This window comes from Staurois parvus, unplaced genomic scaffold (genome assembly GCF_062004578.1).
Source record: "Staurois parvus isolate SC_StPar_1 unplaced genomic scaffold, SC_StPar_1.0 ptg001495l, whole genome shotgun sequence".
NCBI classification, from domain to species: domain Eukaryota; kingdom Metazoa; phylum Chordata; class Amphibia; order Anura; family Ranidae; genus Staurois; species Staurois parvus.
In genome coordinates, this window is record NW_028319291.1 from 562,193 (window position 1) to 586,309 (window position 24,117).

At 41.8% G+C, this 24,117-nt stretch overlaps 1 protein-coding gene across 1 annotated transcript in view; it reads right to left on the reverse strand.

Annotated features, from left to right (window-relative positions):
• SLC11A1 (solute carrier family 11 member 1) overlaps positions 1-24,117 on the reverse strand; it is a 70,566-nt gene that overhangs the window by 20,188 nt on the left and 26,261 nt on the right. The window contains exons 4-10 of the mRNA XM_089662596.1: positions 23,173-23,292; positions 20,282-20,388; positions 17,555-17,625; positions 8,577-8,644; positions 6,248-6,403; positions 3,364-3,522; positions 1,224-1,310 (exon numbers count right to left, since the gene is read on the reverse strand). Coding sequence (XP_089518722.1) covers positions 1,224-1,310; positions 3,364-3,522; positions 6,248-6,403; positions 8,577-8,644; positions 17,555-17,625; positions 20,282-20,388; positions 23,173-23,292 — 768 coding nt within the window. The remainder of the gene's footprint in view (positions 1-1,223; positions 1,311-3,363; positions 3,523-6,247; positions 6,404-8,576; positions 8,645-17,554; positions 17,626-20,281; positions 20,389-23,172; positions 23,293-24,117) is intronic.

The window sequence follows — 24,117 nt, forward strand, 5'->3', positions numbered from 1 at the left end:
AGTTGTTGTCGACATTCTGAAGCAGGGTCATGGATAAGGGGGTACCACCAGTCCTCCTGTATGGGGCCCAGGCCAGCAGAGGGGCCCAGGCAGCTGGGTGAATCGGATGTGGGCAGGGAGAGTGATTGGGAGGGCCGAGGAGCAATTACTGGAACCAATCCCCTGTATGCAGGGGCGTCCCTAGGGTTGGTGTCACCCGGTGCAATAACACTTGGTGACACCCCCTCCGACGATCCCAAAAAAATGGATTGGATCGTTGGGGATCGTCGGCATGCAACCTATATGGGGTGACAGCGGACCCGCTCCACGAAAAGGTAAGTTGTAAAGCAAGCCGACGATCCCCGCAGGATGGATCGAATCTGCGGATTGGGGAGCATAATGGATCGGACTCCGATCCATTATGCTCAATCTGCAGATCCAATCCATTCTGCGGGGGTCGTCGGAGGGGGTGTCACCAAGTGTTATCGCACGGTATGACACCAACCCTAGGGAAGCCCCTGCATACAGGGGATCTGTTCCAGCAATTGCGGATTGGGGAGCATAATGAATCGGACTCTGATCCATTATGCTCAATCCGCAGATCCGGTCCATCCTGTGGGGATCGTCGGCTTGCTTTACAACTTACCTTTTCGTGGAGCGGTTCAGCGGCACCCTGTGCGGTAGGTGTCACCCGGTGTGGCACGCACCCCCCGCGCCTGTTGTGCAGTTGAAAGCCGGCTTCTTCTCTCTCCCTCCCGCTGGCTTTCAGCTGCTGTGCAGAAAGAGACATAGGGGATCGGTTCCAGTACCTACCCCCCCCCCCCCGGAGCATTCATCACCCTGCCTGTACACCATACATTTCCCCCTGCTGCCCCCACCCCTGTAATCTTTCCGGCTTTCCTCCTCTCATTCCCATCGGCAGCTGCAAGCTCACAATAGGATCCTTCAGGATGGAGAGTGGGGGAAGGGTCTGGTAAATACGTCGCATTTACCCAGCCCCTTCCTTTCCTGAATGAACACAATGAGTGATTGGCATCAATCACTGTGTTCATTCATAACTGAAGCATAGTAGGAATTGGGGGGGGGGGGGCTTGTCAAGTTGGCTGTACGGGGCCTGTGGTTCCTAACAGCAGCCCTGTTCTGAAGACACATGAACAGAAATATGTCCCACGATATTCGATGTTACATACTGCTGGACGATCGCCCCCTGTAGAGGGACCGGACAAGTAATACGTTCCTCTTACCCCGCTGTAGATGTCCACCGTCAAGGACTCGTTGTTGGGAGGGAAGACATCTTTGTGGGGACTGCTGCTATTCTGACATTCATTGAACTGAAACACAGACAGGAGCAGAATAAATCATTCAATGGATACAGTCAATGATCAGAGATGGAAGGAAAATACTTCACTGTACGCATGCTTTCACATCACATCCTCACACATCATCTGGCAGTCTAACAATAGGTCTCCTTATCATCTTCATTGTAGAAGATGACAGCAGCAATGCAGCCATGTACGGTTCCATGACAGGTGTTTGATTCTCCAAGTGAATATTTTCTAATACATTGAATTTCCCATCATTCTTAGAGCAACAATAAAAGAGATATTATCAGAGAAGAACTGTAAGTAATTGCGGCCGATATGCAGCCAGACTGTGAATGTAAGAAGAGGTCTGTTCTGTACGGCGACACGCAGGGACTGCACTGAGACCAAAAGTGAAGAATGGCAAACGTCATAGGGCAGAGGTTCCTAAAGTATTATTATTATGATTCAGGATTTATATTATTATTATAATTCAGGATTTATATTATTATTATTATTATTATAATACAGGATTTATATATTATTATTATTATTATTATACAGAATCTATATTATTATTATTATTATAATACAGGATTTATATTATTATAATACAGGATTTATATTATTATTATTATACAGGATTTATATTATTATTATACAGGATTATTAATATTATTATTTTCATACAGGATTTATATTATTATTATTATTATTATTATAATACAGGATTTATATTATTATTATTATTATTATTATACAGGATTTATATTATTATTATTATACAGGATTTATATTATTATTATACAGGATTTATATTATTATTATTATACAGGATTTATGGCGCCAACAGTTTGCTCAGCGCTTTACAATATAAAGGGAGACAATACAGCAACAATACAGTTCAATACAAGAGGGATAGGAGGGCCTGATCCTGGGAGCTGACAATCTAAGAGGGAGGGGATGCTGGTAAAGTACAGCTTGCAAGCATAATTTTATCGAGCTCTTTGATGTAAGGGGGAACTCTAATGTATAGGGGGACTCTGATGTTAACTCTCATGTAAGGGGGGGACTCTGATAGGGACTCTCATGTAAGAGGGGGATGCTGATTGGAAGTGTTTTCTAAGGGGGGACTCTAATGGGGACTTTTGTATAAGGGGGGGTCTCTGATGGGGAATTTCATATAAGGGGGGTCTCTGATGGGGACTTTCGTATAAGGGGGGTCTCTGATGGGGACTTTCGTATAAGGGGGGGGTCTCTGATGGGGACCTTCGTATAAGGGGGGTCTCTGATGGGGACTTTCGTGTAAGGGGGGTCTCTGATGGGGACTTTTGTGTAAGGGGGGGGTCTCTGATGAGGACTTTCATATAAGGGGGGTCTCTGATGAGGACTTTCATATAAGGAGGGTCTCTGATGGGGACTTTTGTATAAGGGGGGGTCTCTGATGGGGACTTTTGTATAAGGGGGGTCTCTGATGGGGACTCTCATGTAAGAGAAGACTCTGATCAGGACTTTCATATAAGGGGGGTCTCTGATGAGGACTTTCAAATAAGGAGGGTCTCTGATGGGGACTCTCATGTAAGAGAAGACTCTGATGGGGACTTTCATATAAGGAGGGGGGTCTCTGAGGGGGACTCTCATATATGAGGTTTGATGCAAGTGGGTACTCTGACGGGGATTCTCCTGTAATAGAGGACTCTGATGTGGTCTCTGATGTATGAGGTTTGATGTAAGGGGAGACTGATGGGGGCTCTCAAGTAAGAGGGGATTCTGAAATAAGAGGGGACTCTGGTGGAGATTTTGAGATGAGAGTCTGCAGCAGGGGCTGATCTGTGTCAGACATTTGTGAACACTGCCAAGAACAGAACTGAAATTCTCCTGACATGTTGGTGAGTTGTGATATCCTCACGTTGGGAATGTGTCAGGCAGGGAGATCCATTCAGGATGATTTGAACATTTTCACCGTTTAGAGGAACACTTGTATATGACGTCTCTACCAGAAATATAATTGCAGGGAAGGTAGCGCGGCACCTTGTGTACCGCCATCATTTCTATGTGACAGGTATATGGGAAGGGTACTCACGGCATCCATGTTGGTCTTCTTATAAAAAGCTTCTGCGAACACAGCCATGACAAAGAGGTTGATGAGAAAGGACACGAACAGAGCGATGGTGGACTCGATCAGGAAATACTTGTTAGCTTCGCTCACCTCCTTCTTGTTCCTGCGATCCACTTCTCTAGACTGAAGATATCACGGAATGTTAAAGACCGAACTCCAGGCAGATGAAAGAAAAACAAACAAACGCAGCTCTGTGATCATTAAATGCATCTTTTACATACAAGCGGTGTCAGTGCCTCAATGTGACCTGGTATCAGCCTCTTACAGTCCCTGCATAGCATAGCTGGAGTGTGAGAGGAAGAAAACAGGCTGAACTGAAGCATGCTGATAGGAGGAGAGAGCAGAGTGACAAGGAGATGACCTCATCCCTGTGCTGCTTCTCCTTTCACCACCTAGTCCCAGGCTGGAAGTAGATTGACTGGTGCTGGCCAACAGACTGAGGGCATCTAGTGGCAGAATAAAAGTACTGCGGGGGAAGGCTCTGAACTGACACTGAATATGTTTTGTTGATACATTTATAAGGCCAGCCACATATGGGTCAAAATTCGACCAATTCTTTCATCCGAAAATCATTATATTGATTCACTATTATCCTTATATATTCCTTCACTACTAAAGCCGGCCATACATGGGTCGAATTCCGAAATAAATTTCTTTCTAAGAATTTTCGTTAGAATTTTGCACCATTAGTGGGTCACAGAAACGGATGATTTTCATGTGACCATCGAATTTAATACATGGGTGGAAAATTGACCGATTTTTATCATACAAAAATCGGACCTAAGAATAATCGGGCGATTTTCGCTCTGTTAGTGGGTCAATGGCACCGGCCGATTTTCGTGGTTCCTCCCCTTTTCGGTGATCGGGTATGTTGGAAAATTTGTGAAAAAATGACCGATTTTCGACTCAATGATGGTCAAATCGTACAATTGTTTTTCTGAAAAGAATATGCGCATGAGCCGTGACCTGGAAGGAACAGAAGTTTCGCCTGTTATACGGGGTGCACTTTATGATTCGGTCAGCCGATTTTCGAAATCATTGATGGCACCATCGGATTGATGAGCGAATGTCATTTTCGATTTTCGGACGGAAAATCGTTCGGAATTCGACCCGTGTATGGCCTGCATTAGTCTGATGATTTTTATGTCGGTATTATCAAGCAGGGCTCTCCATAAATAACAGTTGTTGTCAGGGGCGGACTGACAACTCATGGGGCCCCCGGGCAATAGAGGATCATGGGGCCCCCAGGCAATAGGGCATCATGGGGTCCCCGGGCAATAGGGGATCATGGGGCCCCTGTGTCCTTGCCCGTAGTCAGAGCACACCCAAAAAAAGCCTATAAAAGGTACCAGGGGCATCTCATGGGGCCCCCTACTGACCCCGGGACCTCGGGCAGTGCCCGAGTACATGAATGGTCAGTCCGCCCCTGGTTGTCATTAACTGAGACAAAAATTAAAGTCGAAACAAATGAAACAAAAATATACAATACGGCCAGCCAGGATAGGTTCACACCGAGCGCAGGCGCATTTCTGCACGATTTTTGTGCGTCAGGTGAAGGGCGGCCCATTCATTTCAATGGGCCGCCCTACACAGGAGAAACGCGGTTTGGACGCATGCAAATATGCAGCATTTCCAGATACGGGGGGGGGGGGTCAAAATCGCACGCAGAAAAACGCACTTACCTTTAGTAGACAATTAGTGGCAACGCCGCACGGCTGCTAAAGGGAAGTGCGTTTGTCTGCATTTAAGGAACGTATGTGATTTTGCGAGCGTTCCCAACACGCAGGACTGCGAACTTAGCTTTATTTACAATGCAGGATGAGATTTTTTTGTATTATAAGCAGAGTTGATTTTTTTTTTAATTATATTAAAAAGCAAAATGTTTAGCTTAAGAATTTAAAAAATTTATATTATATTTTTGTATTATTATTTTTATTATACAGGATTTATTTAGCGGCAACAGTTTACACAGCGATTTACAATATAATATTATATTTTTATATTTAAAAAAAAACATTTTTAGCATATGGTTAGCACTTCCTCCTGGCAGTACTCGGGTCGTTGGTTCAAATCCCAACCACAGCACCACCTGCCTGGAGTTTGCATGTTCTCCCTGTGCCTGCATGGGTTTCCTCCGGGTACTCCGGTTTCCTTCCAAACTCCATGCTGAATTAAATGGTTAATTGAATCCTGTCTAAATTGTCCCTAGTATGTGTATGTATGAATGTGAGTTAGGGACCTTAGATTGTACGCCCCTTGAGGGTTAGGGACTGATGTGAATGTACAATATATATGTAAAGCACGGAGTACATTGACGGCGCTATATAAGTACCTGAAATAAATAAGAAACAGTAACATTTTTATATTATGTCTTAATATTTTTTTTATATATTATATTGAAAAACAAAACTTTTAGCATTGGAATTGCTAAAACTTTTATATTATAGTTTTATATTTTTGTATTATATATTTATATTAAAAAAAATGTTTAGCATAAGAAACGGTAACATTTTTTAGATTATATCTTTATCTTTTTTAATTATATTTTTATATTAAAAAACAAAACTTTTAGCATAGGAAATGGTAACATTTGTATATTATATTTTTATATTAAAAAACAACATTTTTAGCGCAGGAATTTGTAAATGTTTTATATTATATCTTGAAACGCAGTCCAGATGCAGCCTGTTCTACTTTTTTTTTCTGCACCCGGAACGCACTAGAACTGCAAGCACTGATGTGAACTATGACATTGACAACCATATCACCTACTTTCTGTGTGTTTTGGATGCAGAAAAAAGCAACTGAAATGCATGGAGTGTGAACTGGCCCTTAATGTATACATTACCTTGACCAGCGAGGAGTGCAGGTATATGTTGTGCGGCATGATAATGGCTCCAATAATTCCAACAGCTTGCAGTAATTCCGGGGATCCACAGCCAGAACAGTATGGGAAGAACATGCCTTTTATCACCTCTCTCTGGTCAGGGTGAACCACCACATACTGCGGGGACACAACAATGTGAAAATCAATTGGGGACACCATGGTGATAGAACAACACATCTGAGCTCCTTCCAGGACCAGCTTCCCGGCGTATTTACTAAACCAAATTCATTCTTGTTTTCTTAAAAGGAATCTATAGATATTTGATCACAAAAGAATACAATACGCCAGACTGGGCGGGGCTACAATGTATCGCAATGATGTCACATATCATATCCAAACACTTCACAATCCCACATGGAAGAAAAATATATTTGAAATATATTTTAAAAATATTCTTCCCAAATATATTGCCATGTATTTGAAATGCTACAATTTTGGCCTTATTCAATATATTTTTTAAATTTTTATTTTATATATACACTGCATGTTGAAATGCGTTTTTATTACAAAATATATGAAAAATATTTTTAGAAATACATTTCAAATCTACTGTATGTCTTTAAAAATACAAATCTACATTTTTGGAATGCATTTACAAATATATGTAAAAATATATGTTTAAAATGACTTTTATATGTTAAAAAAAATCTGAAGCATATATTTTAAAACAATTATATTTTTAAAAATATATATTTTTTAAATATATTCTTCAGATTTTTTTTTAACATATAAGAAAAGTCATTTTAACATATATTTTTACATATATTTGTAAATGCATTCCAAAAATGTAGATTTGTATTTTTAAATATATTCTTCAGATTTTTTTTAACATGTAAAAAAGTCATTTTAACATATATTTTTACATATATTTAAAAATACAAATCTACATTTTTGGAATGCATTTACAAATATATGTAAAAATATATGTTAAAATGACTTTTCTTATATGTTAAAAAAAAATCTGAAGAATATATTTAAAAAATATATATTTTTAAAAATATAATTGTTTTAAAATATATGCTTCAGATTTTTTTTTTAAGTCATTTTAAACATATGTTTTTACATATATTTGTAAATGCATTCCAAAAATGTAGATTTGTATTTTTAAAGACATACAGTATATTTGAAATGTATTTTGAAAAATATTTTTCATCTATGTTGTAAAAATGCATTTCAACATGCAGTATATATATATATATATATATATATATATATATTTATTTATTTATTTTTTATCGAAATATATTTTGAAATATATTGAATATGGCCAAAATTGTAGCATTTAATATATGTGCCAATATATTTGGGAAGAATATTTTTAAAATATATTTTAAATATATAAAAAAAATCTGAAGAATATATTTAAAAAATATATATTTTTAAAAATATAATTATTGAATATGGCCAAATATATTTAATATTTCAAATATATAAAAAAACTGAAGAATATTTTTTAAAAATATATATATTTTTAAAAATATAATTTTTTTAAAATATATGCTTCAGATTTTTTTTAAAGTCATTTTCCAAAATGTAGATTTTTATTTTTAAAGACATACAGTATATTTGAAATGTATTTTTAAAAATATTTTTCATATATTTTGTAATAAAAACGCATGTCAACATGCAATGTATATATATATATATATATATATATATATATATATATATATTTATTTATTTATTGAGATATATTTTGAAATATATTGAATATGGCCAAAATTGTAGCATTTAATATATGTGGCAATATATTTGGGAAGAATATTTTTAAAATATATTTTAAATATCTAAAAAAAAATCTGAAGAATATATTAAAAGAAATCTATTCTAATCAGCATTATGGTTGCCCTCAAAGGGCCGGTTGTATCTGTAAGACTAGATGTCTAGAGCACCCCCCCCCCCCCCCCCATTGCACCATTTCATCAGATGTCCACACCCTCCCTAACACCACCGTGCACCCCCCTTTGGAAAGCAGAAAGTGCAGGGTCTGGAGGAGGACCAGAGGAGGAGTGGAGTCAGTTATCAGAGTCTGCTAAATGCTGAGACCAGGGGAGGCAGAGATGAGGGGGTGCTGCAGCTGCACTGAGAGGTGCAGGATTTGGCAGAGGAGTTCTATTCTCCTCTCTGCTGCTGACTGCTGAGACAAGGTGGGGGTGGAGACAAGGGGGTACCTGCAGGAGAGGTGCAAGAACCACATGGAATGGCCTGGAGGGCCGGATTCGGCCTGCGGGCCTTGTGTTCGATATTTGTGCTTGAAATGATTTGGATTCTCCCGTCATCTATGCCTCACCTCATAGCCAAAAGTGACCGCCATTATAGTGATGAGAAGGCCAAAGAAAGCTTCCAGTTTCCGCAGACCTGTCAATAGGAAAAATATCCGTCTTTAATCATTCGCTTCCAATTTTTCACACACATTGAAATCAGTGTTTTTTGTACAAGAAAATTACTTCTTTACAACAAAATTACTTTTGGTGAAACATGATTTTTTTTTTCTGAAGCTAGAGGCCCCAGAGAATAAAATGGTGGCTGTTGCAATCTTTTATGCCACATAATATTTGCGCAAGCCATTATCAAATACAAATTTTTCGATAGAAAATACACTGGAATGAATTTTGCTGCACACAAACGCAATGCACACGGAATCTGTTGTAGCTGTGCATGGTGGCCAATCAGTTCCAGGGTATTTTTTTCCTACATTTCTTTAGTTACTTCCTGGTTTCTGGCCTAGGCAAATGATGTCCTACATCCCAGGAGTCTTCAGAAGCTGAGGAGGGGTTTTCTTAGCTCAAGATGGTTACAGCTAGAAATGCTGGGGGGGGGGGGGGGTTCAAAGTGATTTCTCGGCAAAATAAAGCCAGGAGACATGGAGGGATGGGAGAGTTTTGCTTTGAATATTAACCCCTCACACAACTATGCGGCCTCACGGAATTGAGCTTTTCCCCATGGGGCTGCATATTTGCGTACCTGTCTTTCTGCTGGGAGTGTGCCGCACAGCACACTCCCAGCACAAAGACCGCGGTGTCACTGAGAGCCCCAGGTCCCGTTTTAACAATCGGGACCCGGGACTCCCGATTCCAGATCACATGATCGCTGTAATAGCCTCTGATTGGGTATCACAGTGATCAGTCACTGTACAGCCCGGCCCCCTTGCTTTTTTCTCTCTCTCTATGAATGAAGGAGAGAGATACATTGTATCATTATATACATCCTATTATACATTGTATCATTTTATACATCCTATTATACATTGTATCATTATATACATCCCATTATACGTTGTATCACTATATACATCCTATTATACATTGTATCATTTTATACATCCTATTATACATTGTATCGTTATATACATTCTATTATACATTGTATCATCATATACATCCTATTATACATTGTATCATTATATAAATTCCATTATGCATTGTATCATTATATACATCCTATTATACATTGTATGATTATATACATCCTATTATACATTGTATCATCATATACATCCTATTATACATTGTATCATCATATACATCCTATTATACATTGTATCATCATATACATCCTATTATACATTGTATCATTATATACATCCTATTATACATTGTATCATTATATAAATTCCATTATGCATTGTATCATTATATACATCCTATTATACATTGTATCATTATATACATTCTATTATACGTTGTATCATTTTATACATCCTATTATACATTGTATCATTATATACATCCTATTATACGTTGTATCACTATATACATCCTATTATACATTGTATCGTTATATACATCCTATTATACATTGTATCGTTATATACATCCTATTATACATTGTATCATTATATACATCCTATTATACATTGTATCGTTATATACATCCTATTATACGTTGTATCGTTATATACATCCTATTATACATTGTATCTCTCTAACTCCTGGCATAGAGAATGTTTGTTAAAAAAAAAAAGATAAATAAATATTAAAAAATAAAAGTAAAAATAAAGAAAAATACCTAGATCAAGGTTTGATCTAGTTTAGTGCCAGGCAGGGGCGGACTGACCATTTGGAAACTCGGGCAGTGCCCGAGGGCCCGGGGTCAGTAGGGAGCCCCATGAGATGCCCCTGGAACCTTTCATAGGCTTTTTTGGGTGTTGTTTGAGTGTGGGCAAGGACACAGGGGCCCCGTGATCCTTTATTGCCCGGGAGCCCCATGAGTTGTCAGTCCACCCCTGGTGCCAGGGTTAGTGTTTGGGTCAAAGGTCTGGATTTAAAAAAAAAAAAAATTGGTATCAGTGTCAGTGTGTTTTAGGAAAAAAAAAAGACAAAAACAAAATGCGCACTATTGTTTCTGGGCTGTACTACGGGTACAAACATCAAATAACATACACATATATGGTATCGCTGTGATCGTCAAGAGCTGGAGAATTTATTTTGGGTTGTTCTTTGGTTGTAGGTTATGGTAGTTACAAGAAACACACAGCTAAATAAAATAAAATTATTTTTTTTTTACTATTTTGGGCCACTTTTCCTTTCAGAAGCTATCCATTACCATTTACCACCAAATGAAAGCCCAATTTGTCCTGAAAAAATCAAAGTATAATTCACCTGGATGTACAAAGTAGTTGTGATGATATGTACGGTTTTACTAACAAATGTCAACATTGCAGAATTGTGCTTAGGCATTTAGATTTGTTTTACCCTTAGGCGTGAAGGGGTTAAAAAACAAATCAAATAGCATTTTAGATTTGTGGTGCTCAGATGCCGTGTAGTTCTGCTAAACTCTAAAAGTGAACTTATTTTTTTGCTAAATGCACTGCTCAAAAAACATGAAAGGAACACTTTGAAAACACATCAAATCTCAATGGGGAAGAATCTCCTGTTGGATCTCTATACTGATATGGACGGGGTAATGTGTTAGGAATGTAAGGACGCCCCATCATTTGATGGAAATGATCGACCTCAGAGGACTGAATTCAAAGACACCCGAAAATCAAAGTGAAAAAATGATGCAGCAGGCGAGTTCATTTGGCTAAAATGTCATTGCAGCAACTCAGAATGGTCCTCAGTAGTTTGTATGGCCCCCACGTGCTTGTATGCATGCCTGACAACGTCGGGGGAGGCTCCTAATGAGACCACGGGTGGTGTCCTGGGGGATTTCTTCACAGATCTGTACTAGGGCATCACTGAGCTCCTAGACAGTCTGAGGTGCAATCTTGCGGTGTCGGTTGGACCGAAACATGATATCCCAGAGGGGTTCTATTGGATTTAGAACAGATGAGCGATGGGGGGGGGGCCATTCAATGGTATCAATTCCTTCATCCTCCAGGAATTGCCTGCCTACTCTCCCCACATGAGGCCGGACATTGTTGTGCACCAGGAGGAACCCAGGACCCCCTGCACCAGCGTAGGGTCTGACAAAGGGTCCAAGGATTTCATCCCAATACCTAATGGCAGTCAGGGTGCCATTGTCTAGTCTGTAGAGGTCTGTGTGTCCCTCCATGGATATGCCTCTCTAGACCATCACTGACCCACCACCAAAACGGTCATTCTGAACCATGTTACAGGCAGCAGAACGTTCTCCACGGCTTCTCCAGACCCTTTCACGTCTGTCACATGTGATCAGGGTGAACCTGCCCTCATCTGTGAAAAGCACAGGGTGCCAGTGGTGGACCTGCCAATTCTGGTGTTCAATAGCAAATGCCATTTGAGCTCTATGGTGCCAGACAGTGAGCACAGAGTCCAAAATTGGACATTGGGCCCTCAGGCCACCCTCATGAAGTCTGTTTCTGATTGTTTGGTCAGAGACATTCACACCAGTGGCCTGCTGGAGGTCATTTTGTAGGGCTCTGGCAGTGCTCATCCTGTTCCTCCTTGCACAAAGGAGCAGATACCGGTCCTGCTAATGGGTTAAGGACCTTCTACAGCCCTGTCCTGCTCTCCTAGAGTAACTGCCTGTCTCCTGGAATCTCCTCCATGGTCTTGAGACTGTGCTGGGAGACACAGCAAACCTTCTGGCAATGACACATATTGATGTGCCATCCTGGAGGAGTTGGACTGCCTGTGCAACCTCTGTAGGGTCCAGGTATGGCCTCATGCTACCAGTAGTGACACTGACCCTAGCCAAATGCAAAACTAGTGAAAAACATTCAGAGTAGGGAAAAAAATGTCAGTGGCTTCCATCTGTAAAACCATTCCTGTTTTGGGGGTTGTTTCATTGTTGCCCATCTAGTGCACCTGTTGTCAATTTCATTAACACCAAAGCAGCTGAAACTGATGAACAACCCCCTCTGCTACTTACCTGACCAGATCAATATCCCAGGAGTGTCACTGACTTGATGCTAGACTCTAAATAAAAAGTGTTCCTTTCATTTTGTTTTGAGCAGTGTATATAATTGAAAGCATTTTATTATATCTATTCTATAGGTGCCAAAAAATGCCTGTTGATCCTGCCAGAAGTCATGTGAGTTGATAACAGTGGCTAACTGGTTAGCACTTTCGCCTGGCAGTACTCGGGTCGTTGGTTCAATTTCCAACCACGGCACTACCTGCCTGGAGTTTGCATGTGCTCCCTGTGCCTGCGTGGGTATCCTCTGGGTACTCCGGTTTCCTCCCACACTCCAAAGACATGCTGGTAGGTTAAGTGGCTCCTGTCTACAGTGGCCCTAGTATGTGTATGTATGAATGTACAGACAGAAAATGCTGTACAATAAACCCTCAAACACTATGTGCAGTCCAAACCCTATAATCCAATCTTTAAATCAAATTCTTCTCGTGTTCAAAAAAATTCTTCCGATAATATACCTGAAAAAGAAAAAAATATATACACATAGTGCTTTATCTTTTTTTATATCCAAATAATTTGGATATAAAAAAAGATAATGCACTATGTGTATATATTTTTTTCTTTTTGAGGTATATTATCGGAAGAATTTTTTTGAACACGAGAAGAATTTGAGTTAAAGATTGGACTTATAGGGTTTGGACTGCACATAGTGTTTGAGGGTTTATTGTACAGCATTTTCTGTCTGCTGATTTTTGTACATCTTTTGGGGTAAAGGTGTTGGTGGTGCTGTGGGGAATTGAATTTATTTATTAAGAGAGTGGTTTTTGATTCTATGTATGAATGTAGGTTAGGGACCTTAGATTGTACACCCCTTGAGGGTTAGGGACTGATGTGAATGTACAATACTGTATATATGGGCAGCACAGTGGCTAAATGGTTAGCACTTCTGCCTGGCAGTACTCGGGTCGTTGGTTCGTATCCTAACCACGGCACCACCTGCCTGGAGTTTGCATGTTCTTCCTGTGCCTGTGTGAGTTTCTTCCAGGTACTTGGAGGAAACCCACATGCTGGTAGGTGAATTAGCTCCTGTCTAAATTGCCCCTAGTATGTGTATGTATGAATGTGAGTTAGGGACCTTAGATTGTACACCCCTTGAGGGTTAGGGACTGATGTGAATGTATAATATATATATACATATACACACACACACATGTAAAGTGCTGCTTAAATTGACGTCACTATGTATGTACCTGAAATAAATAAATAACGCACTGCATAAATTGATGGCGCTATATAAGTACCTGTAATAAATAAACTTCCTGTGCCGAACTCCTATTACTTACATTGTTCCCAGAGACTACAGAACCCCTACCCCCATGCTATGGAGAAAAAATGAGAGGGAGATGATCTGGAGTCCTAAAACACATCCTGGCTTAGGTTGACAAGTCTGCGCCACCATAAATATACCCCAGGCAATGAGCGTTGTCACTCTAGGACAGGAAATGTGTGACTGACAGAATCACCAGGTGAAAATACAAGGAAAAAAGTAAGAACAAAATAAAACTAATGCAGCCACCACACTTAAGGACTAGCAAGGTGCAATATATTGTATCACACATCCCTTCCTCCTAGATTGTAAGCTCCCAGGAGCTGGGCCCTCTGTTTCCTCTTGTACCAAATTGTATTGTCTACCTCCAATTTGTAAAGCGCTGAACAAACTGTTGGCACAATATAAATCCTGTATAATAATAATAATATGTTACTTTTTTTGTTTTTGGGTTTAGATATCCTTTACATTTACCTGGCAACAGCTGAAAATGTTTAGCAAGGAGTCCACGCAGATCTTTCGATGTCTTATAGGGTTAAAGTGGACCTCCACGTACTACTTTTTTCCTGTTTTTTGTTTTTTTTCTTTTTAATGCTAGATAAAGGTTAGAACCACTGTCAAGTGTTTAGTGTTCCTGGGGTCACTGCACCTTTGCAACTGAGGGGAGGAAAGGTATCCATGTCCTTTGTAGCAACCAGACTCATTAGGGTTGATTTACGAAAACTGGAGAATGCAAAGTCTGGTGCAGTTATACATGGGAGCCAATCAGCTTCTGACTTCAGGTTGTTAAATTAAGCTTTGACAATAAAACCTGGAAGCTGATTGGTTTCTATGCAGAGCTGCACCTGATTTTGCACTCTAAGGTTTTAGTAAATCAACTTCTTTTGTTTGCGTAGTTTTTCATTGAGACAAACCTTAGGACTCATGTACACTGCAGCTGATAAGCTCACGTTTAGGAGCCATTCTGCCTTTTTTTCAGCAGCCCCTGAACTCCCCCCAATGTTTTCCTAGGTGTCCATGTACACATCGTCGTTTACAGTCATTTACAGGCAGTCGAGTTTACAGTCGTTGTTTTGAATGCAACAAACTTGCGTTCAGACGTCAATGTTATCAGTGTTTCAAATGCAAAACGCTTGTAAACGCGTCTAAACGCGGTAAATTGCATTTATAAGCATTTGCATTTGAAATTTTTTTTAACTCTTCCAGTTCCCAATGCTGGCCAGAGCCTTTTTTCATCATGAAAAATGCATGCAAAGAGTTTTCAAGGTACTCGGATGGACAAAACCCTGAACACAGGATGTTCCTACCAAGCTTGTCACACATTGTAATGACCAATTCACACCTCAGACCTCTCCCCCCTTGGAAACCAAAGATATGTTAATGACCATTCACAACTCAAAGTCCTCATGAAGACCCCCTGCCAGGTGGCCTTAATGACTCCCCCCACCAGACACCTTTCCCACCCTTGGAAACAAAAGAAATGTTAATGAGCAACTCACACCTAAGCTAATCTCAACACATACTTACCCATACTTAAAAAGCCCTCCCTGGACCCCACCGACCCGAACAACCTTTGACCTATCTCTCTGCTGCCATTTACATCCAAATTCCTTGAGCGCTTAGTCTATACTCGCCTAAGCTCCCACCTAAACGACAACAACTTCCTCGACCCCCTACAGTCTGGCTTCCGTCCCCTACACTCCACCGAAACCGCCTTACTCAAACTCACAAACGATCTGCTAACCAACAAAGCTAATGGCCACTATTCAGTGCTCCTACTCCTTGACCTCTCCACGGCCTTCGACACAGTCGACCACCCCCTCCTCCTCAAGAAACTACACTCACTTGGCCTCAGAGACTCCGCTCTCTCCTGGCTCTCATCCTACCTATCACAACGCTCATTCAGCGTTACCTATAACACTACCATCTCCCCCCCACTGCCCCTCTCTGTTGGGGTCTCTCAATGCTCTGTCCTCCGGCCCCTTCTTTTCTCCATCTCCACCTCCTCCCTTGGCCAACTGATACACTCTCACAGCTTCAACTACCACCTCTATGCTGACGACACGCAAATCTATCTCTCGACCCCTCACCTCACCCCTTCAGTCTCCGCCCGAATCACCAGCCTATTAAACGACATATCAGATTGGATGTTGCTCCATTTCCTTAAACTGAACCTCTCCAAAACCGAGCTCCTAGTCTTCCCCCCAGCCCGCGCACCCCCCCCCCACTGACTTCTCCATCACGTCCAACCATGCCACCATCAAGCCCACCCCACAAGCCAGAGTACTTGGTGTCATTCTGGACTCCAATCTATCCGTCCAATCGCTACCAAACTCATGCAGACTCCACCTCTGCAACATCGCCAAAATCCGCACGTTCCTAACCCCAGAAACCACTAAGCAGCTCATCCACTCCCTCATTGTATCACGACTCGACTACTGCAACTCCCTCCTCACTGGCCTGCCTCACAACAGGCTATCCATACTTCAGTCGATCCTGAATATGGCCGCCAGACTCATCCACCTTACTAACCGCTCCGTTTCCGCCACCCCCCTCTGCCAATCCCTCCACTGGCTTCCGATTGCCCAACGCATCAAATTCAGAATGCTAACACTGACGTACAAAGCTGTCCATAACTCTTTCCCAAACAACATCACCGACCTGATATCCAAATACCACCTAAAACGCACTCTCCACTCTTCACAAGACCTCCTTCTCTCTAGTTCCCTGATCTCCCCCTCCCATGCCCGCCTTCAGGACTTCTCCAGGGCATCACCCATCCTCTGAAACTCCCTACCCCAATCTATCAGACTATCACCCACTCTCCTCTCCTTTAGGACCACCCTGAAAACCCACCTCTTCAGAGAAGCCTACCCCCTCCCTCTGCTAACTGCCGATCTCCTCCACTCTTCCTACCACTCCATCCCCCGCAGCTTTTCCTCCCGTACCACTATCCCCTCCCTCCTAGATTGTAAGCTCCAAGGAGCAGGGCCCTCGAACCCCTCGTGTATCGCATTGTATTGTTTTTGTACTGTCTCATGTATTGTCCCCCATTGTAATGTACAGCGCTGAGCGAACTGTTGGCGCTATATAAATACTGTATAATAATAATAATAATAATACTGCTGTCTCTGCTTCTACTCTCTGTATTTCTTTGAAACAGTCTTAAATAGTTCATAATTTAACACTTTTCAGTGCATTCTGGACATTTTGGAGGTTCTCCTGTGCTTATCTTTAAAAAATGCTTCTAAACGCAAATGCACATAAACGTGGTATGCAAACATGGCTAAACAGACGTTTTTTAACCTACGTTTTCCAGCAGTCAGTTTCCATCGTTCAGAAACGTCCCGAGTACATGGGGCCTTAGCCTACCTGACTATTTCCTCGTGCCAAGACTGGACTTATCTAATCAAAGTGCAGATAATATGAACAATTCTGCATACTTTTTACTGCTTGAAAGCAGTGCTGTCATTACAATGTATACATCGCACAAATCAGCAAATATCAGTGACTCACTATGTAGTAAATCCAGAAAGAGGACAAAGTGCCTAGATACAGTCACAAGACTGGAGTTCAAGGACGGCTTCTTAATAATAAACATTTTTTTTTACAAAAACTACAATGTTGTCGTATTTGGGGAAATGCCGGAAATGTGAACTTACCGTATTTATCAAGAAACAAAAAGAATAGTGTATCAATGATGGTTATTAGGACTCCGCCCCATAATGGAATCCTGCACAGAAGAACATGAATTGGCAATAAAAATATGAGTGAAGGTCATACTACATTGATAGAAACCCTCTTTCAAAGAAACATTTCACCTAAAAACATATTTACATGATCCAAAATCCCTTTTGTGTAGCATCTACTCCAGGTTTTCTCAATCAGGGTTCTGTGGAACACTAGGGTTGCTCCAAAGTTTACTAGGTTCCTTGAGTAGTGAGAAATGGTTGATTGATCTCCCGCATATACTGCCCACCAATGTAAGGGGACATGCCCCTACTGACCACTGTCTGTTCTCTTCTGGTCATCGTAGTAAGGCAAAATTACCAATGTAAGGGAACATTCCTCTACTGACAACTATCTTTTCTCTTCTGGCCAATATTGTAAGGGGACAGCACCAATGTAAGGGGACATGCCCCTACTGACCACTGTTCTCTTCTGGTCATCGTAGTAAGGCAAAATTACCAATGTAAGGGAACATTCCTCTACTGACAACTATCTTTTCTCTTCTGGCCAATATTGTAAGGGGACACCACCAATGTAAGGGGACATGCCCCTACTGACCACTGACTGTTTTCTTATGGTCATCATAGTAAGGCAACACTACCAATGTAAGGGAACATTCCTCTACTGACAACTATCTTTTCTCTTCTGGCCAATATTGTAAGGGGACACCACCAATGTTAGGTGGACATTTCTTCGTTGACCACTGTCTGACTACCAGTGTAAGGATACATTTCCTCACCAACCACTGCCTGTTCTCTTCTAACCATCAATGTAAGAGTACACCACCAGTGTAAGGGTACACTTACTGACTACTGTCTGATTACCAAAGTAAGGGGACACTGTCCTACCCAGGGTATATTTGTTCACTAACAAGTGTCCTCTTTTGGCCATAAATGTAAGGAAACACCTCCAATGACCTAATGGCCCTACTGACCACTATCTGACCACCAATGTAAGGGGACATTTCCCTAAGGACCAATGTATGTTCTCTTCTGGGCATAAATGTAAGGGGACACCAACAATGTATGGAGACATTTCCCTACTGACTACTGTCTGACTGCCAATGCAAGGGGACATTTCCCTACTGACCACTGTGTGACCACCAATGAAAGGAATGAAAGGATACATTCTTCTACTAACCACTGTCTGTTTGGCCATAAATGTAGAGGGACACTACCAATATAAGGGGACATTTATCTAATGACCGCTATCCAACCACCTAAGGGGACATTTCTCTTCTGACCACTGTTGATTTCTTCTGGCTATCAATGTAGGGGCATATCACCAATGTAAAAGTACATTTTCCTACTGAACACTATCTTACCACCAATGTAGGCTGGACATTTCCCTGCTGACTACTGTCTGACCACCAATGTAAGGAGATATTTCTTCACTGTCCACTAAATTTCTCTTCCAACAACTGTCTGCTCTCTTCTGGCCATGAATGTAATAAGACACCACCAATGTAAGAGGACATTTTCCTACTGACCACTGTCTGACCACCACTGTAAGGGGATATTTCTTCACTGACCACAGTTTGGCCACCAATGTAAGGGGGGAATTTCCCTACTGACTACTGTCTGACCACCATTGTAAGGATACATATTTCTTCCAACCACTGTCTGCTCTCTCCTGGCCATTTTTGTAAGGAGACACCATCAATATAAGGGGGCACTTCTCTACTGACCACTCTCTGGTCAACAATGTAGGGGGGGGGGGGCATTTCTCTTTTAAGCACTGTCTGTTATCTTCTGGCCATCCATGTAGGAAGACACCACCAAAGTAAGGGAACATTTTTCTACTGATCAATGCCTGTTTTCTTGTGTCCATCCAGGTAAGGGGACACCACTATTTCTCTAAAGACTGCTATCTAACCAGCAATTTAGAGGAGCATTTCTTCTCTAACCACTCTCTGTTATCTTCTGGCCGTCCATGTAAGGGACACCACCAATTAATGGGGATACGTCCCTAAAGACCACTATCTGGCCACCAATGTAGAGGAACATTTCTTCTCTAACCTCGCTCTGTTATCTTCTAGCCATCCATGTAAGAGACACCACCAATAAATGGGGATACGTCCCTAAAGACCACTATCTGGCCAGCAATGTAGAGGAGCATTACTCTTCTAACCAATGTCTGTTATTCTCTGGCCATCCATGTAAGGGGACACCACCAATGTAAGGGGACTTTTCCCCACAGACCACTGTCTGTTCTCTTCTGGCTATGAATACAGCCAGACACCACCAATGTAAGGGGATGTTTCCTTTACTGATCACTGTTTCACCACCAATGTAAGTGGACATTTCCCTACTGACCACTGTCTGACCACCATATTTCCTTACTGACTAATGTCTGTTCTCTTCTGGCCATCTATTATTATTATTGCTGATAATAATATTGTCGTAAAGAACAGTAGGTGTTAATAAAATGATCCGCTCTGGGTGTCAGAAATGCTAAGTACACCACATTCTATATTTTTATTTAAAACTTTCAACCACTTACTGATCATGTTAATACACCATAATATACCTAAAAAATATTGCAAGAGTTTCTCCATATTAAAAGGTTGAGATAGGCTGATCTAGTCTATGATTTTCTCTTATATCATTCACTTTTAAATACATAAACTATTTTTCTACAATGATTAACATATATCTTACCGCCCAGATGACAAGAGGCTGAATGCAATGGCGGTCCCAATGACTTCCTGCATATCTGAACCAATGATGGCAATTTCCACTAAAATCCATAATATCCAGCGAGGGACCTGAGGTAAAGAAAAAGGAAGCACAATATTTGTTCAAGAAAACCAGAGAAAATGTGGTGGATCAGTGGTTAGCATCACTTGTCTGCTTATTTTGTAGGTTCTCCTTATTTTTGATAGAGTTCCTCCAGGTTTTTCAGCTTCTGACCACAACCCAACCACAACTATTGCCATCCAACCAAACTGTCCCTTTGTATTTGTATGTGTGTATATGAATTCAGAAGAGACGTCATCATCAGTCTTTTCAGGACCCAAAGTCACTTCAAAACACTGTTGAATATTCTGAATCAAGATACATTAAGGCAGGGGTAGGCAACCTTTGAGAGGTGGGGATCTACTTAAACAACATGGAAGAGATCAAAGATCACTGGGGTGAAGCACCCTTTAAAAAAAAAATAAAAAAAAAATAAACTAGCAACTACCCCAGTACAATTCCTGCAACAGTGACCAAATGCTTATCAAATCACAGGGGTTGATTTACTAAAGGCAAATAGACGGTGCACTCTGCAAGTGCAGTTGCTCCAGAGCTTAGGAAATGAGGGGAAGCTCTGTTGACTTCCATCATCCAATCATGTGCAGGCAGAAATGCTGTTTTTTATTTTCTCTTGCATGTGAATGGGTCTTTTTTGCAAAGTGAAGCATTATTTCATTTACTAATCCCTGGAGCAACTGCACTTGCTGAATGCAACTGCCCTTTGCAAAGTGCACAGTCTATTTGCCTTTAATAAATCACCCCCCTCTGTTTTCACTAACAATATATTCAAATCATTATTAACACACATAAATACAAGATAATTTACAAAATTCCTGTTAAATTCCTATGATGGCCTCATTCACATGGGATGTACTAAAGTGTATGCCCATGTGAGGGCCATGCTTATGTGCACTCCCATGCAGGCAGAACCCATTCATGTCAATTGGGAAGCACTGGCTGCACGGACACCGCCACTGATCCCAATCTGACATCCATGTGGGCGCTGGTGCACGGACACAGCCACTGATCCCAATCTGACATACGTGTGGGCGTGGGTGCATGGACACAGCCACTGATCCCAATCTGACATCCGTGTGGGCGCGGGTGCACAGACACAGCCACTGATCCCAATCTGACATCCGTGTGGATGCGGGTGAACGGACACGGCCACTGATCCCAATCTGACATCCATGTGGGTGCGGGTGAACGGACACGGCCACTGATCCCAATCTGACATCCATGTGGGTGCACGAACACAGCCACTGATCCCAATCTGACATTCATGTGGGCGCTGGTGCACGGACACAGCCACTCATCCCAATCTGACATCCATGTGGGCGCTGGTGCACGGACACAGCCACTGATCCCAATCTGACATCCGTGTGGGCGCGGGTGCACAGACACAGCCACTGATCCCAATCTGACATCCGTGTGGATGCGGGTGAACGGACACGGCCACTGATCCCAATCTGACATCCATGTGGGTGCGGGTGAACGGACACGGCCACTGATCCCAATCTGACATCCATGTGGGTGCACGAACACAGCCACTGATCCTAATCTGACATTCATGTGGGTGCACGGACACAGCCACTGATCCCAATCTGACATCCGTGTGGATGCACGAACACAGCCACTGATCCCAATCTGACATCCATGTGGGTGCACGGACACAGCCACTGATCCCAATCTGACATCCATGTGGGTGCACAGACACGGCCACTGATCCCAATCTGACATCCATGTGGGTGCACGGACACAGCCACTGATCCCAATCTGACATCCGTGCGGATGCACGAACACAGCCATTGATACCAATCTGACATCCGTGTAGGTGCACGGACACAGCCACTCATCCCAATCTGACATCCGTGTGGATGCAGCTGCACGGACACAGCCACTGATCCCAATCTGATATCCATGTGGGTGCGGCTGCACAGACACAGCCACTGATCCCAATCTGACATCTGTGTGGGTGCGGGTACACAGACACAGCCACTGATCCCAATCTGACATCCGCGTGGGTGCGGGTACAGGGACACAGCCACTGATCCCAATCTGACATCCGCGTGGGTGCAGGTACACGGACACAGCCACTGATCCCAATCTGACATCCATGTGGGTGCGGGTACACAGACAGTGTGAGTTCATGAACATGCACCTGCAATCACTACGATGCCAACTCGAGAGCTGCGACTGTGTCCATTCTGGCTGCTGCATCCCAATTGACATGGATGGGACTGCCTGCATGGGGATACATGGAAGAACTGTAGTATGCCCTGTGTGAATGAGGCCTTACTATGTTTATTACCATTTTTTGTTCTTTTTTTTTTTAACAGTGATATTTTCATTTTTATTTTGTCCTGGGGGGGCGCTTTGGGGGAACATCAGAGATCTAAACAGACCCTTGATATCTTTTTTGGACAGAGCAAGGGACTGAGTACACAGAGTCCTCAGTCCCCTTCTCGGCAGCCTCAGCTGCATTGCAGATGAATGAATAGAAGTCTCTGGACAGAGGCTCCTATTCATGCAGATACTAAAGCATAACACAGTTTGCTACATGTACAGTACATGTATGAACAGAGGAGCGATGAGTACATGTATGAACACAGGAGCGGTGAGTACATGTATGAACACAAGAGCGATGAGTACATGTATGAACACAGGAGCGATGAGTACATGTATGAACACAGGAGCGATGAGTACATGTATGAACACAGGAGCGATGAGTACATGTACAAAATCTGGTTTAATGGTTTTGTACATGAATCCTTTAAGTAATATTTGGCCTCCTTTATTGGCTGTGAACTTACCTTTGGATAGTAAGCCCGGCAGATTTCTCCCAGATCTCTGCCCGTCACCACACCCAACCGCAGCGCTAGCCTCTGGCACACCAGTCCGAGGAAAGTAGCACCAAGCAGAACCCACAGGAGCTGCAAACACAGAAGAAAGAGATGATTGTGCTGTACAAAGTGAAGAACACCTCTTGGGTGACTAGGCTGAACAGTGTTTTCCAGGTTGCATTTCAACAGTTCCACATTAAAGGCCAGTTCACATGACATGCATTTCAGTTGCTTTTTTTCTGCATCCAAAACGCACAGAAAGTAGGTGATATGGCTGTCAATGTCATAGTTCACATCAGGGCTTGCAGTTCCTGTGCATTCCGGGTGCAGAAAAGAAAGTAGAACAGGCTGCATTTTTTCTGCACAGAACTGTACTGGAACGCGGGAAAACGCACCAAAAATGCACTGGAACACACATGTCCCTATTTAAATTGAAGAAAAAGAGAGGGAAAAAATGAACTGGAATGCATAAAAAACACATCAGAACACATAAAAAATGCATAACAAATGCACCAGAACGCGTCAAAAACGCTCATGTTGAAACATTCCTGGAACCCATGTGGACTGCGTTTCTATATTGTGCACTGGTCCTAAAAGTTTTTTTCCATACATTTAAGTTGTGCCAGGTGTAAGACGTCCCTTTCATTCTACATTTGTCAACCCAATAATGAGGAAAAAGAGCTGTCTAAAAAAATGTCTAAAAAATACTGAAAAACATAAAAATGATGGAGAACTGGTTTCAAGAGACAACTTAGATCAAACTAAAATCTGCGGCCAGCTTTGAAAAGAGTTTTCTCCAAATCTAATATTGCTGTAAATTGTATCACTAAAGGGCCTAAAAAAATGCCATATAAATTTGTCTATATTTTAAAAAAATGTGAATGTTACATTGAAACTGCAATGAAAAATCGCTGT